The sequence below is a fragment of the Lepidochelys kempii genome, chromosome 27 (assembly GCF_965140265.1).
Source record: "Lepidochelys kempii isolate rLepKem1 chromosome 27, rLepKem1.hap2, whole genome shotgun sequence".
Taxonomy (NCBI): Eukaryota; Metazoa; Chordata; order Testudines; family Cheloniidae; genus Lepidochelys; species Lepidochelys kempii.
The window spans coordinates 11,626,183-11,649,692 of NC_133282.1; the positions used below are offsets into that span (position 1 = coordinate 11,626,183).

General features: G+C 59.1%; 1 protein-coding gene across 5 annotated transcripts; it reads left to right on the forward strand.

Annotated features, from left to right (window-relative positions):
- The first annotated feature begins 1,812 nt into the window (after positions 1–1,812).
- On the forward strand, positions 1,813–22,871 carry ATXN7L3 (ataxin 7 like 3). 5 transcript variants are annotated; one of them, XM_073326385.1, is made up of 13 exons: positions 1,813–2,071; positions 5,426–5,538; positions 7,996–8,128; positions 10,945–11,116; positions 11,740–11,837; positions 12,760–12,782; positions 13,387–13,453; positions 14,781–14,812; positions 15,134–15,202; positions 16,228–16,271; positions 16,557–16,628; positions 17,542–17,675; positions 18,001–22,871. In XM_073326385.1, exons 2-13 carry the CDS (start codon positions 5,488–5,490, stop codon positions 18,147–18,149), a joined length of 1,044 nt encoding a protein of 347 aa, XP_073182486.1. In that variant the 5' UTR covers positions 1,813–2,071; positions 5,426–5,487; the 3' UTR covers positions 18,150–22,871. The 5 variants fall into 5 exon arrangements, with proteins under 5 accessions (XP_073182486.1, XP_073182488.1, XP_073182490.1 ...); XM_073326387.1 differs by having other exon boundaries at positions 13,408–13,453; XM_073326386.1 differs by lacking the exon at positions 1,813–2,071 and adding an exon at positions 3,915–3,936.
- The last annotated feature ends 639 nt before the right edge of the window (positions 22,872–23,510 follow it).

A 23,510-nucleotide genomic window follows, 5' to 3' on the forward strand; every position in this document is an offset into this window, starting at 1 on the left:
TGCTCAGGAGAGGCCCAAGGCTGGAAGAACAAAGGCACCTGGAGCTGGGTGGGAAGCAGCACTGGAATTGCGGGGTGCTGTAGGGTCAGGAGGAAAGGGCCTCTGCAGGTTGAAGCTTGTCCCCTACCTCGCAGGTTACAGCTACCGAAGAGTTTCTACCAGTTCCTCACTTTCCTGAGCACTAAATTTCTCCTCCCCAATGGTGGACAGCTCCAGGGAGAGATCTCGCTTGGACGAAGTGCAGCTGACCTGTCTCTGGGCACTAAGGTGAGGTGGCTCATGTGCGAAAGGTGGAATTAGCCCTGCTAAGTAGTGGAAGAGGTAAACCTTCAGAGGAGGGTCCAATCCCTGCGGGAAAGTGTACCTCACCCTGCCTGTCTGTTGTCAGCATACACCAGGGCCCAGCTTCCCCCAGGCCCTACCTCTTACCCGGTCCTCTGCAGCAGGGCAAAGGGAGCGTCAAACACTGGAGTAGGATGGTTGCATTTCCCACCAGTACTCCATTGAGGTAAATGACTGCAGATGGTGCAGGGCACTACAGAATCGGGCCCCAGGCATTTAGTACAAGTTACTTGTCCCAGCCCACTGTAACTTACAACCATCAGTGGAGTTCTCCTGGCCACCTTGTTAGAGCCACAGAGAACTGTTACCTGGCAAGGTGAATGAAACCATGTGTCTGTTATACAGGATGTTTGGGGCTTGCTTTTTGCAGGGGTGCTGGGAGGGGAGGACCCAGCAAAGAGATCTGCAAATCAGAGCCTGGAAGACGCACCCACAGGAGAGTTGGTTAGAAGGGTGTGTGCCTTTTCTAAGGGGAGACCGAAGTGGGGGGAGATCCCTTGGAGAGGGGGGCAGGCAAATTGGTTTTAGGAGGATCCCCTAGGAGGTGACAAGAGGCTGGCATGGGGAAGAAGGATACCCTGAGGTGGGGGAGTCGGCACTCTGTTAGGAGATGGAGGACACAGAAAAATGGGGAGGGGCAGCAGACATGTTGAGGGGATGGGACGGGGCAAGAAGGCAGCATGCAGATGTATATGGAGGGAGATCCCTGGGGAGTGGGGGGAATCAGGCAGTCAGGTGCGGGGAGGAAGCTCCTCGGGGGAGGGGGGGAGCAGGCAGTCAGGTGTGGGGAGGGGGATCCCCTGGGAGGAGGGGAGATTCCCCTGGGAGTGGGGGGAGCAGGCAGTCAGGTGCGGGGAGGGGGATCCCCTGGGAGGGGGGGAGCAGTCAGGTAGGTGCGGGGAGGGGGATCCCCTGGGAGGGGGGGAGCAGGCAGTCAGGTGCGGGGAGGGGGATCCCCTGGGAGGGGGGGAGCAGTCAGGTAGGTGCGGGGAGGGGGATCCCCTGGGAGGGGGGGAGCAGGCAGGTAGGTGCGGGGAGGGAGATCCCCTGGGAGGGGGGGAGCAGGCAGTCAGGTGCGGGGAGGGGGATCCCCTGGGAGCCGGGGAGCAGTCAGGTAGGTGCGGGGAGGGGGATCCCCTGGGAGGGGGGGAGCAGGCAGTCAGGTGCGGGGAGGGGGATCGCTGGAGGAGGGAGGAGCAGGCAGCCCCGCCCCCACGGCCCCTTTGTGCGCTGCCCGCTCCGAGCCCCTCCCCCTCCCTTGGAATCCTCTGACACTCTCCGCCTTGCAACAATGTAGCCAGCCCCGCGCGGCGCACAGCAGCGTGAAAAAGGTGCCGGCTGCGCCGATTGGCTGCCGGCTCGCGGCCTCGCCCGCCCATTGGCGCCCGAGCCCCGCCTCCGCCTCGGCCTAGCAGGGTAGGTTGAGCCCCGCCCCCCCCGCCCCCCCCAGCGCCTGCCAATGCTGCTGCCGCCCGGGCGGAGGGCGCGCTAGGGCCGGGGCCGCCGCGGCTGCTGCAGGGCCGGGCTGAGCCCCCGCAGCCTGCGTGGGGGATCCGCTCGGCCGGGGAGCCGGGGGGGCCATGGCCGGGGCTGCCGCCCGCTGAATGTGCCCGGGGAGGAGGAGGCGCCGCCGGGCATGGGGAGCCGGGAGCGGGGCGGGCGCTGCTGCTAGCGGGGAGCTCGGCCCCGGGCGACCCCCCCCCCACCCCGCCTCTTCCGCACAGCCGGGGTGAGTAGCCGGGGGAGGGGCTTGGGGGAAGGGGTGGGGGGACGAGGAAGTGCGGGAGGAGATCGGCTGGCTGGGAGGGCCGGAGTAGCGGGGTGACTGGGTAGGAGGTCAGTGGGGGGGGGGGGGGACTCACCCGGGGAGGGGGGCACATGGGGAGGAGAGTGAGCCGGGGCCGGGCCTCCCCCTGACACATGCTGGTCTGGGCGCGGGGGGCGCACACTCCAGGGCAAGCCTCTGCTGAGAGCGGAAACTAATTTTGGCTGGGGGTGGGGGGTGTCTCCTCTCTTTTGCACCCCCCGCCCTTCAGAGAGGGGCCACGGAGCATCCGCCCCAGTGGGGCTGAAGCTCGGAATCGTGGGGTGCGGGCCCGATCCTGCCTGGCAGCGGCCTCTGGCTCCCTGGCTTCAGATGGGTCTCGGGAGGGGCAGGACCCCGGTGCCAGCACCGTGGCTCGCTTCCTTTTGTGAAGCTAATCAAGCTCCCGGTGCCTTACGACAGGCAGCTAGGGAGAGCCCCAAACTGTTGGCAGCCCCTGGGAGTTGGTCTGGTCTTTGTACCCATCCCCCTGTGTCCACAAGCCGCTCCCTGCTTGCCAAGGGGGTGGCGGGGTGGGGGCTGCATTGGGAGAGATGCACAGTGGAGCTTACAAAGGGAAGAAGCCAGTTTTGAAATCGGTATTTCCTCTTTCTGACTTGTGGGAGCTCTCCCTCGCCACAAGCCCTGAGAGTGCAGGAAACCTGGGGCCGCCCCTGGGGCTGCTTCTGGACCCCCTGGAAGGTGGGGTGGGGAGCTCCGCAGGCCTCTTTCCTCTCTGCGCCATCCTAGCCTGCCATTGGCATGATGCAGAAGCTGGCAATATGGCTCCTAACTGGATGGCTCGGTTATTTACTGGGTGTATGCGTGGAGGGGCGGGGAGGCGTAGTTCCCCAGGCTGCCCTCTTTTAATATCAGATCCATTTATCACACACACACCCCCACCCCCCACAGCTGCTTAACACCTGTCAAACTTCTGTGATCTCAGGTCCATCTGTTCCTGGGAAAGGTGATGCAGCAGAATTGTTTCTCGATGATGTGGGAAGCCGGGGGCCTCCTGCCCTGCTCCTCTGGGCAGATTATTCCAAAGAGGGGTTGGGGGAGAGGCAGATAAATGTGGACTTTTCCCAAAAGCGGGAACGCTTCGACCTCCCTTTGACTAGCCGGGGGTCATGCCTCTGCCCCACGGCTCTTGCAGGGGTGCAGACTAAGGAAGGCGCCGACAGAGCGGGGGCAGCAGTGCGGGCCCCTGGCAGCGCCTTCTCCTGCCCACTGAGTTGACTCCAGTAGACAGAGATGTCTTCTGTTGCGGGTGCCCCAGTTGAGGGGGGTGGAAGCTGTTGGCTGGGCTCCTGGCGCGGAAAGGTGGAAGGAGCGCCCTGTTCTCCACGCTGCTTCCTGGGATGAGGCTGTCTCACGGCTGGCGTGTCTCAGCCTGCTGGTGCTCTCGTCCCGGCCCTGCAGGCTCCGGTGCTGTGTCCTGGCGCAGGGCCCGAGTACTGTGGTCTCTTTCCTTGCGCCGCTTTGCCTTCTCCGCCGTGTCGGGATTGTTGTTTTCCTAGGCTGGGGCACTGAACTGGCCTCGGGGAGAGCTCTTGGACTCCACCAGCCCGCTGGCCTGAGGCGTGGCATCTCGGGAGGATTGACTTGGGTGTCACGCTTGGAGCTGTGTTTTGGGGTCCTGTTATTTATTTGTATTCCAGTAGAGACCCCAACTGAGACCAGGGCCTGGGGGACTGTAAGTACAGACACAGATTATCCCTGCAGCATGGTCCAGTGGGCTGGGACTCAGGAGACCTGGTTTCTGTTCCTGGCCTGCTGGGTGACTTCAGGTGAGTCACTTAGCCGCTCTGTGCCTCAGTTTCCCCATCTGAAAAACGGGGAGAATGATTTTGACCTTTGAGCTCTACTGTTAAGAGGCGAGCGGTGGTGGTAGCATTAATAAAACACTTGCGGTGCAGATAGACGAGACACACAAGGGGGGGCGGGGAAAGGGACACAGAGCACAAGTGACTTGCCCAAGGTGTCGCAGCAGTGGCGGAGCTGACGCTAGAACTGGTCTCCTGAGTCCCACTCCGGCGCCTTGGCTGGTGCTGTCCGGCCTGTACATCCCCTAACCCAAGGCTTGGAGGAAGAGGTGATGGGGATTGAGGGAGTGGAGACCACACCTGCTGTGAAATAGCGACCGGTGGAATGCTGTTACTCGCTTTACCAACGAGAGGGGTGTGCTTTTGTTTCTGTTGGCTGAGCTCCTCTTGCACGCATGGGGGTTCCTCACATCCCTCCGTTCCCCCCGCTCCCTGCCAAGTTCTTTGGGTGCTGCCCTCTCATCCCCCTCCATTTTGGGGGCTCCCTGCTACCCCCCCATACTTCCTCCCTCATGCCAGGGACTGTCCCCCTCCCCCCCGCTTTCCTCCTCGGCCTCCCCATTATTCCTTCTTTATTTCCTATCTGGGCAGGAAGGGTGTCCATGCTAAACTCTATTGCGAGGATGGGCAGAGCTGACCTGGGGTGCTGGAATGTGTTAATGGCTGCCATCTGCCGGTGCTTTGATCTATAGACCATTACAGACCTGGTGGAAGCTGACTGGTCTGCCAACTAGATGCCAGGGGCTCTGTGGGTCCCCTGTTTCCCCCTTCCAGTTTGCCTATTTTGCACCAAAATCCATAGGGGTCTGCCTGCTGCTGCCAAGGAAAACCTGGTCTCTGGCGTTATTTTCGCAGGCCTCCCAAAAGGAGGGGTCTGTACGGTGAGCAGCTCTCGTTTCCAGGACAACCTCTTCTGAACCAGAACTGCTTAACAAAGCACCGGTGTCCATTGCGTTCAGGCCGCTGTGCCGGTCTGCGTGGCAGGGGCCTGGGCCTTGACTGGCGTTCCTAGATGCTGCGGTCCTAGCAATAAGTAATAATGCTAGCAGACCCTGCTTTCCTTACGCTTGTGCCCAGCTGTCCTATTACAGCCCCTTGCATCAGAACTGGCTGCACTGGTTGGCGACCCCCGGCGCCCTCTGGCTAGCACGTGGGGCTGGTTTGGAACAGCCCAGACTCGGTTGTGGGCGGAGGTTGTGCCCTGTCGGGGTGCAGGTGCTATCCGTCCCCCAGCGGCTGATACCGGTGCCGGGAAACAGCACCTCCTGTGTCCCCTGTTTGCGGGTCGCTGATCTAGTCAGTCTTTCCCCCTCTGCCCAGCGCAGGGTTGTCTCTGTGATGTGTTCTCAAATGACCCGCCTGATGGGGCTTCCCTTGGGCGGTGGGCGCTCTTGAGTGGGGTTTGATGGGGCTCTTAAGCGCTGACTTGTTTCTCCCCTTCTTGTCCGTGCAGCGGCATCCCAGCCTGGCCTGTGCTATGTGCATTCAAAGCGTCTTCTCCAATAGCGTTTGCAAATGAAAATGGAGGAAATGTCTTTGTCTGGCCTGGATAACAGCAAGCTGGAGGTAAGCGGGAGTGAGCCGTGGCCTGCAGGACTCTAGAAAGCCACTTTCCCTTGGAGAATCCTTCCCACCATCCTGGCCTCGGGATTTAACGAGTCCGTTTTACTCTGTGCAGAATTGTCCCCTTCTCGCTCCGTGCAGCAGGCAGATCTGCTGGCTGATCAGTGAGCAAGGCGTGTCCTTGCCACTCCTCTCAGTCCTGTGGAGCCAACAGGATTCCAGGCTGCATTAGCCACAGAATCACTTTGAGTTCCAGTTTCAGGGCTGCAGCCTAAGCTCAGCTACATGGAGGCGACCCTGGGGATGCAAGGGGTGGGGTGGGTAGAATTTGTCTGTTACTGGGGGTGAGGCCAGGAAGAGCCAAGCCTGACTTGTGGGTCCTGAAATGCCAGGAATGTTGATTCCTATAGTGCTGGCCTTTGACCCCTCTTTGGTGCATCCAAGGGGAGGGATGTGGCAAATCTCTGGGAAACCAATGACACTAAGTCGGAGGGTGTGGCAGAGGGAACATTAGTGAAACTGAATTCCTTCAAGAAAAGGGGGACTTGTGGCACCTTACAGACTAACCAATTTATGTGAGCATAAGCTTTCGTGAGCTACAGCATCCGATGAAGTGAGCTGTAGCTCACGAAAGCTCATGCTCAAATAAATTGGTTAGTCTCTAAGGTGCCGCAAGTCCTCCTTTTCTTTTTGCGAATACAGACTAACACGGCTGCTACTCTGAAACCTGAATTCCTTCACTTGCCTAGGGAAGGTGAAAGAAGAGGCCCCTGGCCCACAGCTTTACACGTGCGCCTGGGGCTGTCCAACAAGCCAACAGGGCTTTCCCCCGGAGGGAGGGCAGCCTTGCCTGCTGGATTCCTATGGCGAGGAGGAACCCCTCTTTCAGGGTGCAGGTGCAGGCCGCTTTCTTGCAGCATTAGTGAGGAAGCAGCCGGGTGTCCAATTCTAACTGGAAGCCGGGGGTGGGGGCCCGAGAATCCACCTCACTGGGGCCCCCGATTCTGCCCGTCCTGAGCTGACCCCTCTAGGAGGGGAAGAGTCTGGATTTGCAGAAGGATGTAGGTACATTCAGACCGTGCGACTTCATCTCAGAACGAGGAAGATTAGAGGGGAGGGATAGCTCAGTGGTTTGAGCATTGGCCTGCTAAACGCAGGATTGTGAGTTCAATCCTTGAGGGGGGCCATTTAGGGATGTGGGGCAAAAATTGGGGATTGGTCCTGCTTTGAGCAGGGGGTTGGACTAGATGACCTCTTGAGGTCCCTTCCAACGCTGATATTCTATGATTCTATGAGAGCCAGAAGGCTGCTGTCGTGGGGGGTGCGGGGGAGAGAGCTGAGAGCCATGAGACTTCCCAGGGTAGCTCCTCTGCGCTTGCTTCTGCCCCTCCTGTTGCCTTCTGGGGGAAGAGAGCAGGGAAAACTCCCTGATCCCAGACTCTTCCCCCCCTCTTACTGCAAATATACCTCCTTGGCTGGGGGTAAAGTGGCGACAGCCTTGGGTGGGAGAGGACGTGCAGCTGGGCCCTGCGTAGCCCCCCGTGGGCACCTGCTCCAGCATCGTGGCGTCTGCTGGGACGGGCAGAGAACATGCTCAGGAAAGATGGCAGCAGTTGCTCTGGGGTACAGTGCAAGGGGCGGGGGTGTGAGTGGGGGGCAGTGGGGAGGGGGCACCGGTGCTTTGCAAGAGTGGCGGTGGTGACCTTCGCCCCGTGAGCATCCCTGGGGGGCGGGGGGGAACATGTTGGTTGTGCCCAGTGCATCTTGTGCAACTCTCCAGTCTGAGTGCATGCTGCTTTATTTCCATGCTGATCAGAAGCCCGGGGTCCTCCCCCCGGGCCCCCGCCTGCTGGTGCGTTGTATGAGCTGACCCAGGGACAGGGAGCCTGTTGCCTACAATGGCCGCGAAGGGTCTCTCCCCAGGTGTGCATGTAAGGGAAATTCTGCGTGATGCAGAGACGCGTTGCGTGGGGTATCCCCAGTGTCCCCGGGCAGAGGCTCGGGAAGCGCTAAAAACTCAAAAAACCAAACCACAAAAACCCTGCCAGTGGTGGTAATGGCAGAGGGGCCAGCGGTGGGTAAATGCTTTTTCTGCTGCTGCTGTGGATGGCTGTTGGGACATCTGCACCAAGCTCTAGGAACAGTCTTGGATCTGCCATTCAAACCCCCGACGCAGCGGTGGCCACTCAAATCAGCCACTATCCTGCTGTGGTATTTCCTGTTCCGGGCCCGATCCCGGTGGGGGCTGAGCAACCTCAGAAACCTCTTCTTTCCCACCCGCCCCCCCAGTTCCTCACAGTCAGATCCGCTAGGTATAGGAAACGTTGCACGGTCTCGGGCAGCATGGGTGGCTGTTGTGGTCTGGGCTGTTGAAAATGGCAAGGGGGGGGAAATTTCACCCGGTGGGATGTAATCGGGTCTCCCTCCCTGCTGCTTCTCACCGGCTCTGTTGGGCCCCAGGCCATCGCTCACGAGATTTACACGGACCTGGTCGAAGATGCCTGCCTGGGGCTCTGCTTCGAGGTGCATCGGGCAGTCAAGTGCGGTTACTTCTTCCTGGATGACACGGACCCCGACAGCATGAAGGATTTCGGTGAGTTCCCTCTAGGGCCCTTCCCTGCTCCCTTCCCGCTCCTCAGGCTTAGCGGGGCAGAACCGGCAGGAGCATCCTCGAAGGATTTAAAGGGATGTGCCAACTTGGCTCTTTAGAAATGGCGAATTGAAAGCCGGGATCCGGTTTCTGATGAGGCCCCTTCAGATAGCAAAGCCTAATGCTTCCAGAAACACCCTTGAAGGTCACTTTGAGTCAGGTCTGCTCCCCCGATGAGCTTTGAAAGGGCCTTTTTAGCAAGGGAGAGACGGAGCTAGAGTAGCTACCCAGCGACAGGGTAAACTGGCCAGGCACGCAGTGCGGGCCCACGCGCCGAGTGAGTGAACTTGAAAAAGACTCAGGTGGGCACCCAGTCGGGATACAGGGAACCATCCTGGAGCAGATCAGTGGTCCATCTAGACCAGTGGCTCTCAGCCTTCCCAGGCGGCTGGACCCCTTTCAGGAGTCTGATTGGTCTTGCGTACCCCTCAGTTTTCACCTCACTTAAAAACAGCCCGTTTACAAAATCAGACATAAACATACAAAAGTGTCACAGCCCTGGAAAATTGCTGCCTTTCTCCTTTTTACCATATAATTATCAAATAAATCAATTGGAATATAAATATCGTACTTACATTTCAGTGTGTGGTACAGAGAGCCGTATAAACACGTCATTTTCTGGATGAAATGTTAGTTTGTACCGGCCTCGCTCATGCTTTTTATGTAGCCTGCTGTAAAACTAGGCAAATATCTAGGTGAGTTACCCGTACCCGGCTTGAGAACCACTGATCTAGACCAGTATCCTGTCCCTGACGTTGGCCAGCACCAGCTACGTCAGAGGAAGATGCAAGAAACTACGGCGGGAGGCCATTATGGCATAACCTGCCCATGAGGAAAACATCTTCCTGACGCTGTTCATTAGAGGCTGCTTTCTGCCCTGGAGCAGGAGGCTTGTCTTTTTAATTCTTATTTTCCTCCAACTCCTCGGAGTTAGGCCTTGGCTAAGCACAAGAATTGTACCAAGTGAACTAGACGCTTAAGGGGAGGCAGCCTCCCTCGTATGCGTGCAGGGATCCTGGTATAAAGCTGCCGCACATGGGTGTAGCTTATCTGGTTCGAGAAGGGGAATAAGCTGTGCGGGCACAAGGCGCCTTTCTGCCAGTTTCACTGTCTCTGCACTAGGGCTTGCACCAGTATAACGAGACTGGTTAAAATTTGCACGCCAGTTATATCAGTCCAAACCCTGTGAGTCGCTCAGGCTACAGCGTGGCCTTAGGCGTGTGGTTATTGTGCCAGGTACAGACGTCGGAGAAAGGCTGCGGTTTTCAAACCACTGGGGTCCCTCTAAGCCGTCGCTCCGTGCTTTTGGAGTTGCAGCTGTTCTAGGCAGCTACATAGCTCGGCTGATCAGCACTCTCCCTTCCTGGGTTCCATGCCACCGAGCGAGGGGACTGAGTTATGGGCCCCGGGGCGGGGGAATCCCAAAGAAATCTGCCCGTCTCCACTGACTGTTTATAAAGCGTGACGTGTTTGCAGTCAGGTTGGGCTCCCTCTTCCTGACACGAAGCGAGGAACCGGTTTACAGAGACGTTCCCAAGTGCATCACTTCATACCGGGTTATGTAGAAACCTTAACGCGCTCAGCCACCTCGGGGCCTGTGAGCACGGTTTGGGTAGCGGAGGGTCAGACGCTAGAAATGTATCTAAACCTCGGGCTTGGCCTTTCGATGAAATTTTCCTTTGCCTGACCAAACCCCTAGGGCAAAGTGACTTGTAGGCATCAGCATTGGCTATGCTCATAGGGATCTGTGTCTCTTGGGGGCGAGGGAGGCTCTTGCAGGACAGCAGGAGAACCTCCACTTCTGTAGCCTCAAAAGGGGGCAGGGGGGAAGGGGGCTGTCTGGGGACTGGCTCTTAAACTGACCTGTTTCGTGAGGGTGGAAGGAGGGTTTTACTGTAATCAGAAAAGTGACTGTGTAAAAACAGCCTCTTCTTGGCACACGGCTCCTTGGGGTCCCAGCTACCGATGTTACTGAAACAAACGTGTCGTTTCCCCCCACGACCGCCAGGCAGGAGAGGGACTGGAGCGGATTCGGCCCCCCTATTGCTGTGTATCCATATTTGAGTACGGACCCCGACTGAGATGGGGCTCTGGAGCAGCGCTTTTCCAGTCAGTCTTCGGGGCCCACTCTTGCCTCAGTCGTCCCCGTCCCCGTCCCCCCCCCCAGTTAATCTTGGGAGGCTGGTTTCTGCCAAGGAGCTCTGGAGGGTTACTCAGCCTAGCGAGGCCTTGCCACTAGCCCTTTCCTGGCTGTTTTTCCGCTCTCACTTCCAAGGCTGCCCTGGTATCCCGCAGCTGGCCTGGTTGGTCATCGCATGCTCCCCATCCTGCGGCCCGTGCATTTATCCTGGGGAGCTGGGCTAAGCCTAGCATGCATGTGGCAGAGCCCCATCCCCTTAAAGGGCCAGCTCATCCTGCGGCTGGCCCCCATGGTGCTCGGTGCTGTACGTATTCCCAGATCCCAGGTGGAGTTGGCAGCTCTGTGTCCCGAGTCTGCTCGGAGTCTGTGGGAGAAGGGGTTCTCTCGGTACCTCCCCAGGGCCGGGTGCTGGCCCGCTGTTAAGCCGGGTGAAACTTGGGCTCTCCCGCAGCCTATTGACAATCGGAGCAGACTCTCCGAGCAAGCTGGAGCGTTGTGTGGCTGGTGGGAGTGCTCAGGGACGTGGCGGTGGGCGCTGCTGCCCCCCACCCTGAGGAGCTGTTCCGTGCCTGCCCCGTGGCACCAGCAGGACTCATGCTTGTGCCCCCCTCTTTCTCAGAAATCGTGGACCAGCCTGGCGTGGATATCTTCGGCCAGGTCTACAACCAGTGGAAGAACAAGGAGTGCGTGTGTCCCAACTGCAGCCGCAGCATCGCTGCCTCCCGCTTCGCCCCCCACCTGGAGAAGTGCCTGGGGATGGGTCGGAACAGCAGCCGGATAGCCAACAGGAGGTGAGGGCTGGTCGCGGGGACTGGTCGCGGGGGCTGCTGGTCACAGAGCCCTTTTCAGCTACAGACCGGACCGCAAAGGGGTCATGGGCACCGAGCCCGCGCCCTGCACTGGATGTATCCCCCCTCGGGGAAATCAAGGCCTAGGGAGACTTAGCGGGGTGTTCCAGTGAGTCTGTGGCAGAACCCAGGAGTCCTGACTTAACCACTAGGCCACCCTCCCTTCTCTGAGCTGGGAACAAAACCCAAGAGTCTTGATCCTCTTCATTTGCTAACTGCTGGCCCCGCCCCCCTCCCAGAATCAGGAACAGGACCCAGGAGTCCTGAGGCCCATTTCCCTAATTGCAATTAAATTTTTTTGTAAAACTTAATTGTTGAAACCTCCAGGCACTGTGTTTAGCCCCCTGCGTGCCTCCCCCCCCCCCCCCCGCAACCTGTTTTGTGCAGTTGGGTTTGTTGGTCAAGATGCTCCTTGCCCCTCTGCTGATCTCCGTGGACGTGGAGCTTTGTGGGGTGGCTCGGTGTCCCTCTACCTTGGGCCATCTGCGGGGGGGCGGGTGGGGGGCAGGCCTCCAGAGCTGAGCACCCTCGTGGCTGTGTGTCCCCCGTCCCCCCCCCCCGAACAGGATCGCTAGCAGCAACAACATGAACAAATCCGAGAGCGACCAAGAGGACAACGATGACATCAACGATAACGACTGGTCCTACGGCTCTGAGAAGAAAGGTAGCGCGGCCGGGGGTGGAGGTGGGGGGTCCTATCGCGGTCTCTGGGCAGTGCAGAGCGAGCGGGTGGGAGGTTCCTCTACTGCGTATCCGTCCTTGTGCAGTAAGGGCCAGATCACCCCACGCCCAACACCCAGAGGGCTGGGCTGTGAAAGATCTCCCCGGGGAGCCATGTTGAGGGGCAGAGTGAGAGGTAACGGGGTTCCTACCCCCCCATACCTTAAGCCTGTGGGGCCTGCCCTTGACTTGCTCATCAGTGGGGCAGATGTTGGTGCCCAGCACCTCGTGCCCAAGGTCATGGGGGGGTTTGGGGCAGAGCCAGGAAGTGAACCCCGATGTCCTGAGTCCCCGCCCAGAGCCGCCACCGCAAGCCTGCCTTGCCTCTCCGTGGGGGGGCTGGGAAATAATCTTAGTTAGCGCCTCGTTGGGGGGTGGTCTTGGAATGGGTGGCTCAGGCCTCCTTCCGGGGGCCCTTTGCTCTGCGTTCTGTCCCCTGCACCCCAGCCTGTCTCTGCCGGTTACCCAATGACCTCATGCAGCCAGCTCTGCGGCCGCTTGGACGCCAGGCTGAGAGGAGCCTGGGAGAGCGAGCGAGCCTCTGTCTGTGTGTTCTGCCCCTCGGGAGCTGCCTAGCCTGCATGAAGCCCTTGGAGGAGCACGGCTGCGGCCGGGTGGTGGTGCGGGCTGGCGCCGAAAGGGTTAAAGCCAAGCAGCGCGGGGGCTTGGCTTTCGGTCCCTTCTGGCCATCCTGTCCCATCCCCGTTTCCCACCCCGGTCGCTCCCGCAGGACCTGGGCCTTTTCAGCCCTGGTCCGCTGGCTCCCCTGCCTCTGGAGGGGACGGGCTCCGAGGCTGGTTTGGACGTTGTGAGATGGTGGCACTGTTAGGGCTAAAGAACATTATTCCTTCCTCCTCCCTTCCTAGCAAAGAAGAGGAAATCCGATAAGGTACGTTCTGTGTGGCTCATGCTGAAGGGGCGAGGGAATGTAGGGTCGGGGGTGAAGAGGTGCTCACCCCTCGTTTTTGCAACGCGGGGGGGGGGGGGGGGGAGGAGACCCATCAGCTGTGAGCGCTGGGACGCAGGCTGGCGTCAGGTGCGTGTGGTCTGCAGGGTACGTACTGGCAGTGGGGCAAGGGAAGGTTGGCCCGGGGGCGTGGTCCTGCCTTGATCTGCATGCCCCATGGTGTCTCTAGTGCCCGTCCTGGGTGCAGAGGACGTCTCCTCTGCTTGGGCCCTCGTGCCGGGAGCTCGGCTCGGTGCTCGGGGGGGGGGGGGGAACCCCGGAGCCCGAGGCCATGCACCGTTTGCACTGTGACCGCAAAAGGGAGCGAGACTTTCTGTGTGCGCTGTTAGGGCTGTCAGGACACCGCAGCTCTGCCCCTTCAGTTCTGGTCCCAGGTGAGCGCGTTCCCTTGAATAACCAGGGGTGAGGTTTGTGGGTGTGAATGCCCAGATCCCCGGGGCTGGCTGTTCTTCTCCATGGGGCTGGGCGGGGAAGGGGACAGGCAAGGTGCACTCAGACCCCGCTTCGTTCCTTCTCTTCCCCAAAGCGTTTGTCTGCCTTATTCCAGAACCCCAACTCGCCCCGGAGATCGAAATCCTTAAAACACAAAAATGGTAAGTGGTGAGGGGGCGGAGCACCTTGGTGGAGGGGGCGGGGCTTAGGCCGGCTGGCCCTGCCTGGGGCTGGCGCTCCCCACTGCTTCTGGGAACGGGGCCTGATGTCTCTGTGGAGCGGCCTGGTGCAGCCAAGTCCTGCCATGACAGTGACTGTGCGGCTGGCCAACCGCGATGCCCTGGGGAAGCCTGGGATGTGCGATGCTGGAAGGGGGAGCAGTAGCATGGCAGGGCATTGGGGAGGAGCGTGGGGGGGGAGGGATAGCTCAGTGGTTTGTGCATTGGCCTGCTAAACCCAGGGTTGTGAGTTCAATCCTTGAGGGGGCCATTTAGTTCTCTGGGGGGAGGGATTGCTCAGTGGTTTGAGCACTGGCCTGCTAAACCCAGGGTTGTGAGTTCAATCCTTGAGGGGGCCATTTAGGGATCTGGGGCAAAAATTGGGAATTGGTCCTGCTTTGAGCAGGTGGTTGGACTAGGTGACCTCCCGAGGTCCCTTCCAACCCTGATATTCTGTGATTCCTTGGGGAGAGCCCATGGGGAGGCCAGCAGGCTGCTGGGTGAGGCCTGGCCGGTTCCTCACCTGTGCCCCAAGGGAACGCACTGTCCTGGCCCTGAGTGGGTCTGGTTCTGGGCCGCGGAGCTGCTGCCTGCCCCAGCGTAGTCTGCCCCTTTCTCTGATACGTGTCCCACCCCTACCCCGTGGGTCACCGGGGTCTGGGGGTCCCCGCCGGAGAAGCAGACAGCTGTGGCAGAGCTTCCCCGGGAGGATCCTGTGGGAACCGTGGGGTTGCAATGGACTCTGGAGGCTGCCGGCAGTTCCAGGGCACCCCCTGCTCATGCCCCGGGCCGGGGGGCTCTAGATGGCTGCTGGCTTGAGCTCCTCTTCAAGGAAGGGGTGGGGGCAGGGGCAGGGGTTTGCCCGGCGCCCCTCCCTGCCTTTACCGAATGCGCTGGCTTCCTTTTCCCTTCTATGCCCAGCTCGAGGCTCTGCCGTGGCTCACTCCGCTGTTCCTGACTCTTCTCCTCCCCTGTGTGCTGAGCCCCCCAATGCCCTCTTCCCATAGGCCTCTCTCACGCCCCTAAGCCTGCTGCTCCTGGGAACCCCCCCTCCCCCAACCTGTGCCTGGCTGAGACAAAGGTCCCTGGGGCTGGGACTGGCTTCCCAGGGGCTCTGTCCCGCACCATGGGGACACACACAGGGCTGCTCGGTGGCTCTCCAGGCCCAGGCAGGGAGGGTGGGAGCCTGGCTGGGGTTGGAGCCCCTATCTCTCCCTTTGCCCAGAGTGATGGCCGCATCACGTGTCTCACCATCTCGTCCTCTTTTCAGGGGAGCTCAGCGGGAACTCGGATCCCTTTAAGGTGAGTGTAGGTGTGAATCCATGGTGTGTGTGTGGGGGGGAACGGACGGACAGCATGGCCCAGTGGGTAGAGTGCTAGCCTGTGATTCAGGAGACCTGGACTCTATTCCCAGGTCTGCCACTGGCCTGCTCGGTGGCCACGGGCAAGTCGCTTCCCCTCCCTGTGCCTCGGTTCCCCTCCCGCCCCTCATCTGGTGTATTTAGATTTGAAGCGCTCTCAGGCCGGGGCTGGTTTACACAGCACTGGGGCCCTGACTGGGGTTAGCACGCTGCACCCCGGACGATCCTTGTGACATTCAGTCACCCTCGTGTCTCCCTGCAGTACAGCAGCTCTTCTGGAATCAACTATGAAACGCTGGGTCCCGAGGAGCTCCGCTCGTTGCTCACCACGGTGAGTAGCCCCTTGGGACGGAGCAGAAAGGGAGCAGGGCGGGGCGAGATTCGCTTGGGAGCCAGGGCTCCTGGGCTCTGTCCCTGCTGACTTGCGTTGTGGCCTGTGACTGGCCGCATGACCTTTCCCTCTGTGTCCGTTAGCCCGGCTGCAGACTGCTCACCTGGGCGGGGAAGAGCTAAGATCCGGGAAGCGCTCCGAGCCTGACGGCGCACTTGCTGCGTGCCTTTCCCGCTTGGCTTGGGGCTTCAGCAATACGACGAGCCAGAGCGGGCGGGGAACATTGCTAGGTTGCTCCAAGACCCCTGAGAGTCAGTCATTCCTGCTTGGGTGACACAGAGCCCATGAGTTAGGGTCCAGGATGTTGTCCAAGTAAATATCCCCACTCCTCCTTCCCCATTCCTAGTCGTTTTCCGCTGGTAGAGCCCCTTGTCTTTAATATCCGCCTGTAGCTAAGAAGCATCTGATGAACTTGTAGCTACGTTGCCTGGCCTCAGCTTCCTGACCACATGGGATAGGGGTCTTGGCTGCTCCTCTGTCTGGAGTTTCTCTCCCAAGCCCTTCCTCTTGGGCACTGCTCCTTGTTCAAACGCTGCCTACCTCCGAAGCAGCTGACCTGCCTCGGCAGCAATGAAATTGATGCCTGGCTGCTTACCCCTGCTGCAGTGGCCTGCTGGGCTCTGAATAGCAGCAGCAAAACTGACCAGTCGAGTTGGTTTCACGCTGCAGCTGCTTGGGGAATACCCTTAGCAGCAGCAGCCGAGGCACTAGGACTGCCCTGCTGCAGACTAGGGAAGACAGGGCTGCATTGAACCATAGATGGAAGGTTGCCCCGGGGAGTGAAATCTTTCAAGCTCTGTGTTGCCCCCCCCCAGAACCAGGGGGAACCTTGTGTCTCTGGTTGCCAAGGAAGGTCCCGTGTTAAGGGTATTTGAAAACCCCACGTAGCAATACCTCTGCGCTGGGACACCACCGGTGACCCTCGCTGCCTCTGTGGTCGCTCAGCCCATCTGTTCTCTCTCTAGCAATGCGGGGTGATCTCCGAACACACCAAGAAGATGTGCACCAGGTGAGAGCACCGCCTCGGGTCTCTGCGCCCTGCTCGGGGCCTTTCCGAAAGGCTTTGCTCCGGCAGCTTGGCCTCACTGCAACCTGGGACTGCATGGGGTGGGTGGGGTCGTCTCCTGTCTGAGGAGCAGCTGTTGCTGAGTTACCGGCAGAATCACCCCCCAAAAGCGTGACTCTCCGGGGTGTAGGGAGGCAGCCGGGGAGCCAGGGTAGGGCTGGGAAGTCCAGGGAAGGGGAACACAAGCCACTGTGCGCTCCAGGCCTCTGAACTCCTGTGTCCCCGCAGGTCTCTGCGGTGCCCCCAGCACACAGACGAGCAGCGGAGGTCAGTCAGGGTCTACCTCCTTGGACCCTCTGCGTAAGTGCAACCAGACAAAAGCGGAGCCGAGGCGCGCCCATGGGAGATGGAAAAGGCTCCTGGGCCTGCCGCCTCCAGGCTGGGCTAGACAGGGCCAGCTCTCTGGGCCCTGGCGGGCTCATCTCCAGGAGACGTTTAGCGAGGCCCTGGTGTGGCGACTGTGGGCCTCGGCCAAGCACAGACAGCGAGGGCAGCAGCTCCCCCAGAGCCCGAGGCCCTGAGCAGACAAGCCCTTGTTCAGCCCCAGGGCTAGTGGGGGCTTTGCCCAGCGCCATGTGGATGGCCCCGGGGGAAGTGTCTGTCCCAGGTTGGAGGCAGGTGACTGATATGTGGGACAGCAGCCCAGGATGGGGTTTCGGAGACTGGCTGCTGGGGGCTCGGGTCCTGCAAGAGGGAGCCTGTTCCAAGCTGGGGGGGGAGTGCAGCAGAAGGCTTGATGCAGGGTGAGGGGAGAGGATCTGATTCTGGAGGGCTCTAGGGAGCAGCAGGAGGACCTGAGGGCAGGGCTGTCTGTGGGAGCTGGAACTGCTGTGGCCCTTCCCTACCCCGGCCACAGCCAAAACCCGGCTCCACGGGCTGGCCTGGGGGTAGCAGGGGGTCCATAACCGAGCAGGCAGGTGGGGGGCAATCCCTTTGAGAAACGCTTAGAACCAAAGCGCCTTGTTTGTTACCCCCACCTCAAAACAAATGAAGCGGGGGCGGAAGAGGGCTGCGCCTTGCAGGAGATCCAGAGGCCTCGCTGGTGGCCAGCACATCTCCTCCCGCTGAGACCTCTGGCCCCATCTGACTGCTCACCTCGCTCTGCAGGGGAACTCACTGGCTTGTGGGGCACGGGTTCAGAAGCAGCGTGTGCGGGGTTAAGGGATCTATGAAAGGCTGTGACCCCTTACCCCTGTGTGCCCCCTCCCCCCAGCTCGCTCCCGGAAGCAGAGGGCAGCGTGGAAAACGAGGGCTTTGACGTGTCGGAGAGCCAGGCCATCATGAGCCGGCTGCAGTGGGACGGCTCCTCGGACATCTCGCCCTCCGACTCGGCCTCCTCGAAAGCAAGTAAGAACTGGGGGCTGGGGGTGGGGTCTCTGCCGGCTGCCAGGGTCCTGGGAGAAGTGCCCTGAGGATTTGGGGCAGCTCCCTGGTCCATCATGCCCTGGGCAGAAGGGGCAGGCTGCCCTCCCTCCCCGCAGTTAATAGGAAAGCCCTCGGCTTTCCTCCCAACTTGCTCCCTATTGTCCCTGCCCCGTGGGGGCCAGGCTGAGTCTCTGGGGAGTGGGGCTTTCCCCTTTGGTTTGGGGGGCCACATGGGGCCCCGGCCCTTCCTTACCAGCTCCAGGGGCTGGGCGTGCGGCTCACGTTCCCTCTTCTCCCTTCGGCCCAGGTACGAACAACTCGGAGTCGCGAAAACCCAAAAAGAAGAAGCCGCACCTGAGCCTGGTGGGGGGCACGCCGGGGCTCAGCTCTGGCAAGAAGAAGAAACCCAAACCGCCTGCGCCCCCCACCCCCAGCATCTACGACGACATCAACTGAGGGGCGGGGGCAGCCCCTGCACCGGGCCTGTCCTGACTCTGATGGCGCCCGGGGGAGCCAGGCGGCGTCTCGTCCCCCCCACCCCGCTCCATTGACTGCGAAGAGAGAGCGCGTCTCCGGGAATCGCACTGCGCGGGGCACCCGTCTCCAGGAGGGGGCGCTGTGGAGCTAGAGGCCGTCACTGCCTGTGGGGATTGGGGGGCATGGCGGGCGTGTCCCTTTCCCCCATGTCTATTTATTCTGTGATTTTTTTTTTTTTTGTACTGGATGTCCAATCATGACTATGTGGTGACGTCTGTCGCTTGGCAACACTAGAGACGGGTGCGGGGGACTGAGCTGATTCCACCCTGGCCCTTGAAGGGAGGCACCGGAGAGGAGGGGTGCGGGAACCGGGCCATGCCAGCCCCGCAGCCTCCCCGCCTGCTCTGACCGACGAACTGGAAAGGAGGGGATCTGAGGGGAGGAAAAGCCCCAGGTGCGTCCCTTCAGAGCCACCTCCTCCAGGGAGCGGGGTTGCTGGTGCAAGGGTCCATGCCAGGGGCCCAGGGCCTTTGTTTTCAGGGTAACCCAGGCCTTATGTAACTTCTGGCCGGGCCTTGATTTGGCATTTTGGGGGGAGGCATTCCTCCTTCCTTCTGCCCCCAGGTGGGGAGGGGGCTGGCCGCTGACAGGTCCGCGCCCCAGCCAGGCCAGCACTCAGGGCGTGATCTGATGTCTCCGCTGTGGTGCGCTCTGCCCGCAGGGCGGTGGCCATGTGCCACCCTCGCTCTGTGGCTGGTGCTCGCTGGGTGGGCCGGCCCCAGAGCGGGCACCGGTCAGTGCGCTGGGTGAGGACTGTGGGGTACGGTCGGGCCCGGGGGTGTGGGAGGGCAGAGGCCCCCTCCCCATTCGGCGTGGAGGCTGGATGGTGACACACATTCCCGTGGGGTCCCCCTCCTGGCATGGGGACGTGCTTTTGGCTGCTTAGCTCCATGGTGTTGCTGGCGTTTGTTCTGCCGTCTCTGCTTGGGGGGACGAGACTGCTGTACCGTTGGCGGGGGGAGGGGGGGTACCATCGCGATGCTTTGCCTTGCCCAGTGTTGCCCTGGGACTCCAGTCGTACCCAGTGATTGGAGGGAGCTGCTGGCTGGGTAAGTGCTGGGGCCCTCCTGCCGCTGCTACCGTGGAAAGCAGCCGCAGGACCCGTGACAAAGCACGTGCTCCGGCTGCATCCACGGGACTTCCTTTGCCGGGCCCGTGTTCTCGCTCTCTGCACAGCGCAGGTCTCTGAGCAGCGAGGCTGGCATTGGAAGGATTCACTGCTTTAAAAAAACCTGGGTGGGGGGGGAAGCATATTCGCCCCCTCCCTCTTCCCTGCCTCCCATCTCCCCTCGAGCTTTAGGAAGGGACAAGTGAGTGCCCACTGAATCACGTGGCTTGGGCTGCCCTTTGCTAGAGACGAGCTCCTTCCTCTGCACGCTCTGAACGTGCTAAGCATGGCCCAGGCCCCATTTTTGGGGCAGGACCCCCCCTTTTTTTCCCTCCGAGGACACATGGTGCTTCCTGCTGACTTGGAAAACCGAATGCTTACATTTTCAAGGTGTCTTTTACTTTTTCTCTCATCTCTGGGTGGCCCTCTGGTTTCTGATTCTCCTGGGGCTTCTTGTCACCAGGAACCAGACCCCGAGTGGGCTTCTGGTGGGTCTTTTCTTGTGGCTCTTCTCCTGTCTCTCTTGAATTTCTATCTCTGCAATTCTCAGCCAGCTGAGCCGTGCGCCTGTGTGTGCAGAGCAAACCTCCCAGGGAACTGAGACCCAAGCCATCTGCTTTTATTTCCTCTAGGCCTTTCTGTGATGTGATCCGGCTGATATTTTTTTTGCAGTTGGGGGAAGAATTCAAGTGGCGGTCGGTTTCTGAGCCTTTTGCTAATGGTGACCAGCGTTGCTGCAGGCCTGCTTGCAGAGAACCTCTCTGTCCTGCAGGTGGCAGCGTGTCAGTCTGTCTGTCTGTCTGACTCTTCCTGGATGCTTGCATGTGTGAGCAAGGCTGTATCCGGATGCCTTGCAGGTTCCAAAAGCATCTGAAAACTGATTGGGGGGGGGGCACCTCCAGGTTTCTCCTCTGCTTTCCCGTTGGAGCCGTGGCACTCAGCCAGCCCTCTCGTGCGTGCGGCTCTGCACTGAAGGGGCCTGTGGGGTGCCCTCAGTGAAAGGGCAGGAACCCGAGGGCATGCAGAGCTCGCTGCTTGGATCATGGTGGGGGCTGCATGCGGAGCAATCTCTGCCGGCTGCGTCTCGATGTTCGAGGTCAAGGCAGTCACGGTGCACAGCCCTAGCTCAAAACTGGGGGCCACTCAGAGCGGGGGAGGCACCTTTGACACTGAGCACATGTGTATGGCACAGGGCCCTGCTCCTGGCCTGCAGTCTGAGGCAGCCAGCTGTCTGCATAGGTATGTGCTCTGCCCAATTGTGGTTCTGGTATCCCTGCACCTTCCTTCTGTTCCGCAGGTCGCTCCCTGCGAAGGGTGGGGTGTGCAGACCCAGCCTTTCCCATGTAACTTTTGTCTTGGGTCTCCAAACGCCTGAGGCACCGATCGGCTGTAAGTGGCCTGGAATGTCTGCTCCAGATCGCTGCGGGCCTCATCGCAGAACGGTGAAAATGGCTAAACCCCGATGAGTGGCTCTGCTGGCTGGCAAATATGAACTGAGTCCCGTAGTGCAAATGAGGTGTCCTGCTTCCCACAGCCTTGCTGATTCCCTGTCTAAGGTAACTTTATGAAAGGCACCTGTCTGACCCTAGGAAACCTTTGTTCTGAGCTAGACTCTGACCTGTGCTCCTGTGTCTGTCTCCTAAACTCCAGCCATTATGTCTTTAGAAGGAAGGCTCTGGCTGCAGAGAACAGGCCTCTGGGGAAGAGGGTCTTTAAGGGAGAGGAGAGGAATCCCCCCAAGTTAGGTGTCCATTTGGGCTTGGGTGCGGGTAGGTTAATCACAAGTTGCCTATTCATCCTGTGCCCTTCTTGGGGGAGGGAGAGAGTCTAGTTTTTAATCTAGGTTAAGAATCATGAGAGTCTTGAATGGTGGAGGAATTTATTAAAGGGATGGCAGAGATTCGGGGTGCGAGCTGGAGGCGAGTGTCACGTGCACAAGCATTTGACCCTGTAGATTGGGCGCTGACCTGCAAGTGGCCTCTGCTAGTGCATCCAACAGGGTGTGCCAAGATCATACAGTGGCTTGGAGCTCTAGAATGACGGGGTTGTCTGTGTGTCCCTACCAACTGCTTTGCAAGTGTGTGGGATTGAACTGTCCATGCTGTGTCCTACAATTGGCTCTCTCAGCCCGGCGGCTAGTCTTAGTGGAGGTGATCACTGCACCTCGTTCGCTGCTTGTACAAGGGAACAGTGTATTCCTCCCTCTGAGCTATGCAGCTGAGCCAGGGAGACACTCAGCCATGAGCTCCAGTTTGACTCCTGGCTTGTGGCCGGGCTCATTTTAAGCTGTGCCCTTCCCCTGCCTGCTGATGCACCTGCCTGGGGTGTCTGAGCTCTCTCTGGACGTGGTTGACGTCTCTTTACGTGTTGTCTTTCCGGTCGATGCAACTGCAGGCTCCTCGCACCGCTGCGGTTTTGAGTGGAGTGGAAACAATGCTGCTAGCTTTGGGGCGTAGCTGCATGGGGCTCCTACGTGCAACTCTGGATCAAGCATCTCTAGAAGCTGTTCTTTGCCCCGAGCCGGGACTCCTAAAAGGGTCAGTCCCATGGCACCTGGGCTTGTCAGCAGTAGGAACAATAGAACCTTGAGGGCCCAGGCCTGGACCGCTCTCCTGCAGCGCCAGCGTGTGTTGAGCTAGACCTTTCTGTGGAAGGAGGTGGGCAGCAGCTGTCCACTCTGCTGTAATAACAGGGGCAGTGGGGTCTGGAACAGGACAAAGCAGGCTTTTCCCTCTAGGCTTAAACTGCTTGTTGCTGACAGCTGCATGTGTGTCATGGGAGTCGCTACAGCACAGTGCATAGAAGGCAAGTGGAGGGTTAATATCTTTGTCCTGCACAGAATATTAAAACAACCTGCTTAACTAGGTGAATTGGTGGGACTAAAATCCTTTGTGCAGAGGAGGACCATGGTAGTTCTAAGCGTGGCCACTGAGGAGGTAGATGACTGGCTACCATGGAGGTATCAGAACATTGTGGACAGGCCGGTCATGAACAGCTCGAGTCGTGCAACTTCAGAAAGCAAGGCCTAAGAGAGAACAACCCAAAGGAGCCCAGGCTGGACCCTGTACTGCAGCTGCTGGTGGAAATCCCTGAGAAGCACAGCTGTATTTGTGTTTGGCTTGCAGCCTCAGAGAGTGATCCAGGCTGCTTGGTTTTTTCTTCTTACTCATAGGCTCTATCATTCCCCCCCCACCCTTTTTTTTTTTATTTTTAAGGTAAGCCTGCTTCACTTGAAACCCTGCATTCTATCATGATACTGGTCATGAGGAGGGTTTTAATTTGTAATGATATAAAAAACCTGCACCTGTGACTTCCCATTTGTGGCCCTCAACCTAACTGCCAGGAGGGTGGGAAATGACACAGGTGTTGATCACATGTGGGAAGGTGGGGTCAGTACTGTACTGTGGTCTTGAAATTTTTATTTTTGCATATGTAATCCATCCTGTACAGGTAGTTCCAACTTTGTAAAAGCTGTGTATTCCCATTAGTGGATTGTGGCTGCCCCTGTAAATAAAATGCATCTTGACTTGGTATCCAAGCCTCTTCTGTCTATAATGTCATTAAAGTGCAGCTGTCTACCCTTCTGACTAGAAGTACAGCTGGGGGGAAGTGTTAATGGTTAAGAGATGTGTTTTTGTTTTTTTTTAATTAAACCCTTGGGGAGGTGTGGGTGGGGCTTGAATTTATCTCTAACTGTTAAACTACATGAGGAAGAATGGCAGTTTGGCTGTAAAAAGTGCAAGCTGCCACACAGACTGGACTGTCAGGGAGAAAGAAATGCAGGGGTACCCTTCTGTCAGCCAGAGAGACTTGCTGCTTGTGATGGTTAGAGTAGAAGCCAATGTCCCAGCTGTGACTGTCACGCAAGGACTGAGGCCTGCCCTAAAGGCTCTTTGCATGAGTATAACTACTTCAGGTAAGGGTGTAGGTTTTGTACCAAGACTGTTATCCCAGTAAAAGCCGTGCTGGGAATCTGATGCTAATATAGCTAATTCTGGCTCAGGAAGTAGAATAAGCTATATCCTTCAGTACTTTCATACCTGTTCAGTTGTGAGGTGCTGCTCTCAGCCCTTGTCTAGGGGGGAACTGAACTCTCGAATAACCCTCCAGGTGGATGGGCTGTTCTGGAATAAAAAGTGATATCTGAGAGGCTGGTCTACACTAAAGCTTAA

Excerpts from the sequence above, each read along its gene's own strand:
- ATXN7L3 (XM_073326385.1), top strand. The coding sequence starts at position 5,488 with ATGAAAATGGAGGAAATGTCTTTGTCTGGCCTGGATAACAGCAAGCTG. Across the intron at positions 14,813-15,133 it reads GGAACTCGGATCCCTTTAAG|TACAGCAGCTCTTCTGGAAT; the intron begins GTGAGTGTAGGT and ends GTCTCCCTGCAG. Across the intron at positions 17,676-18,000 it reads CTCGGCCTCCTCGAAAGCAA|GTACGAACAACTCGGAGTCG; the intron begins GTAAGAACTGGG and ends CCTTCGGCCCAG.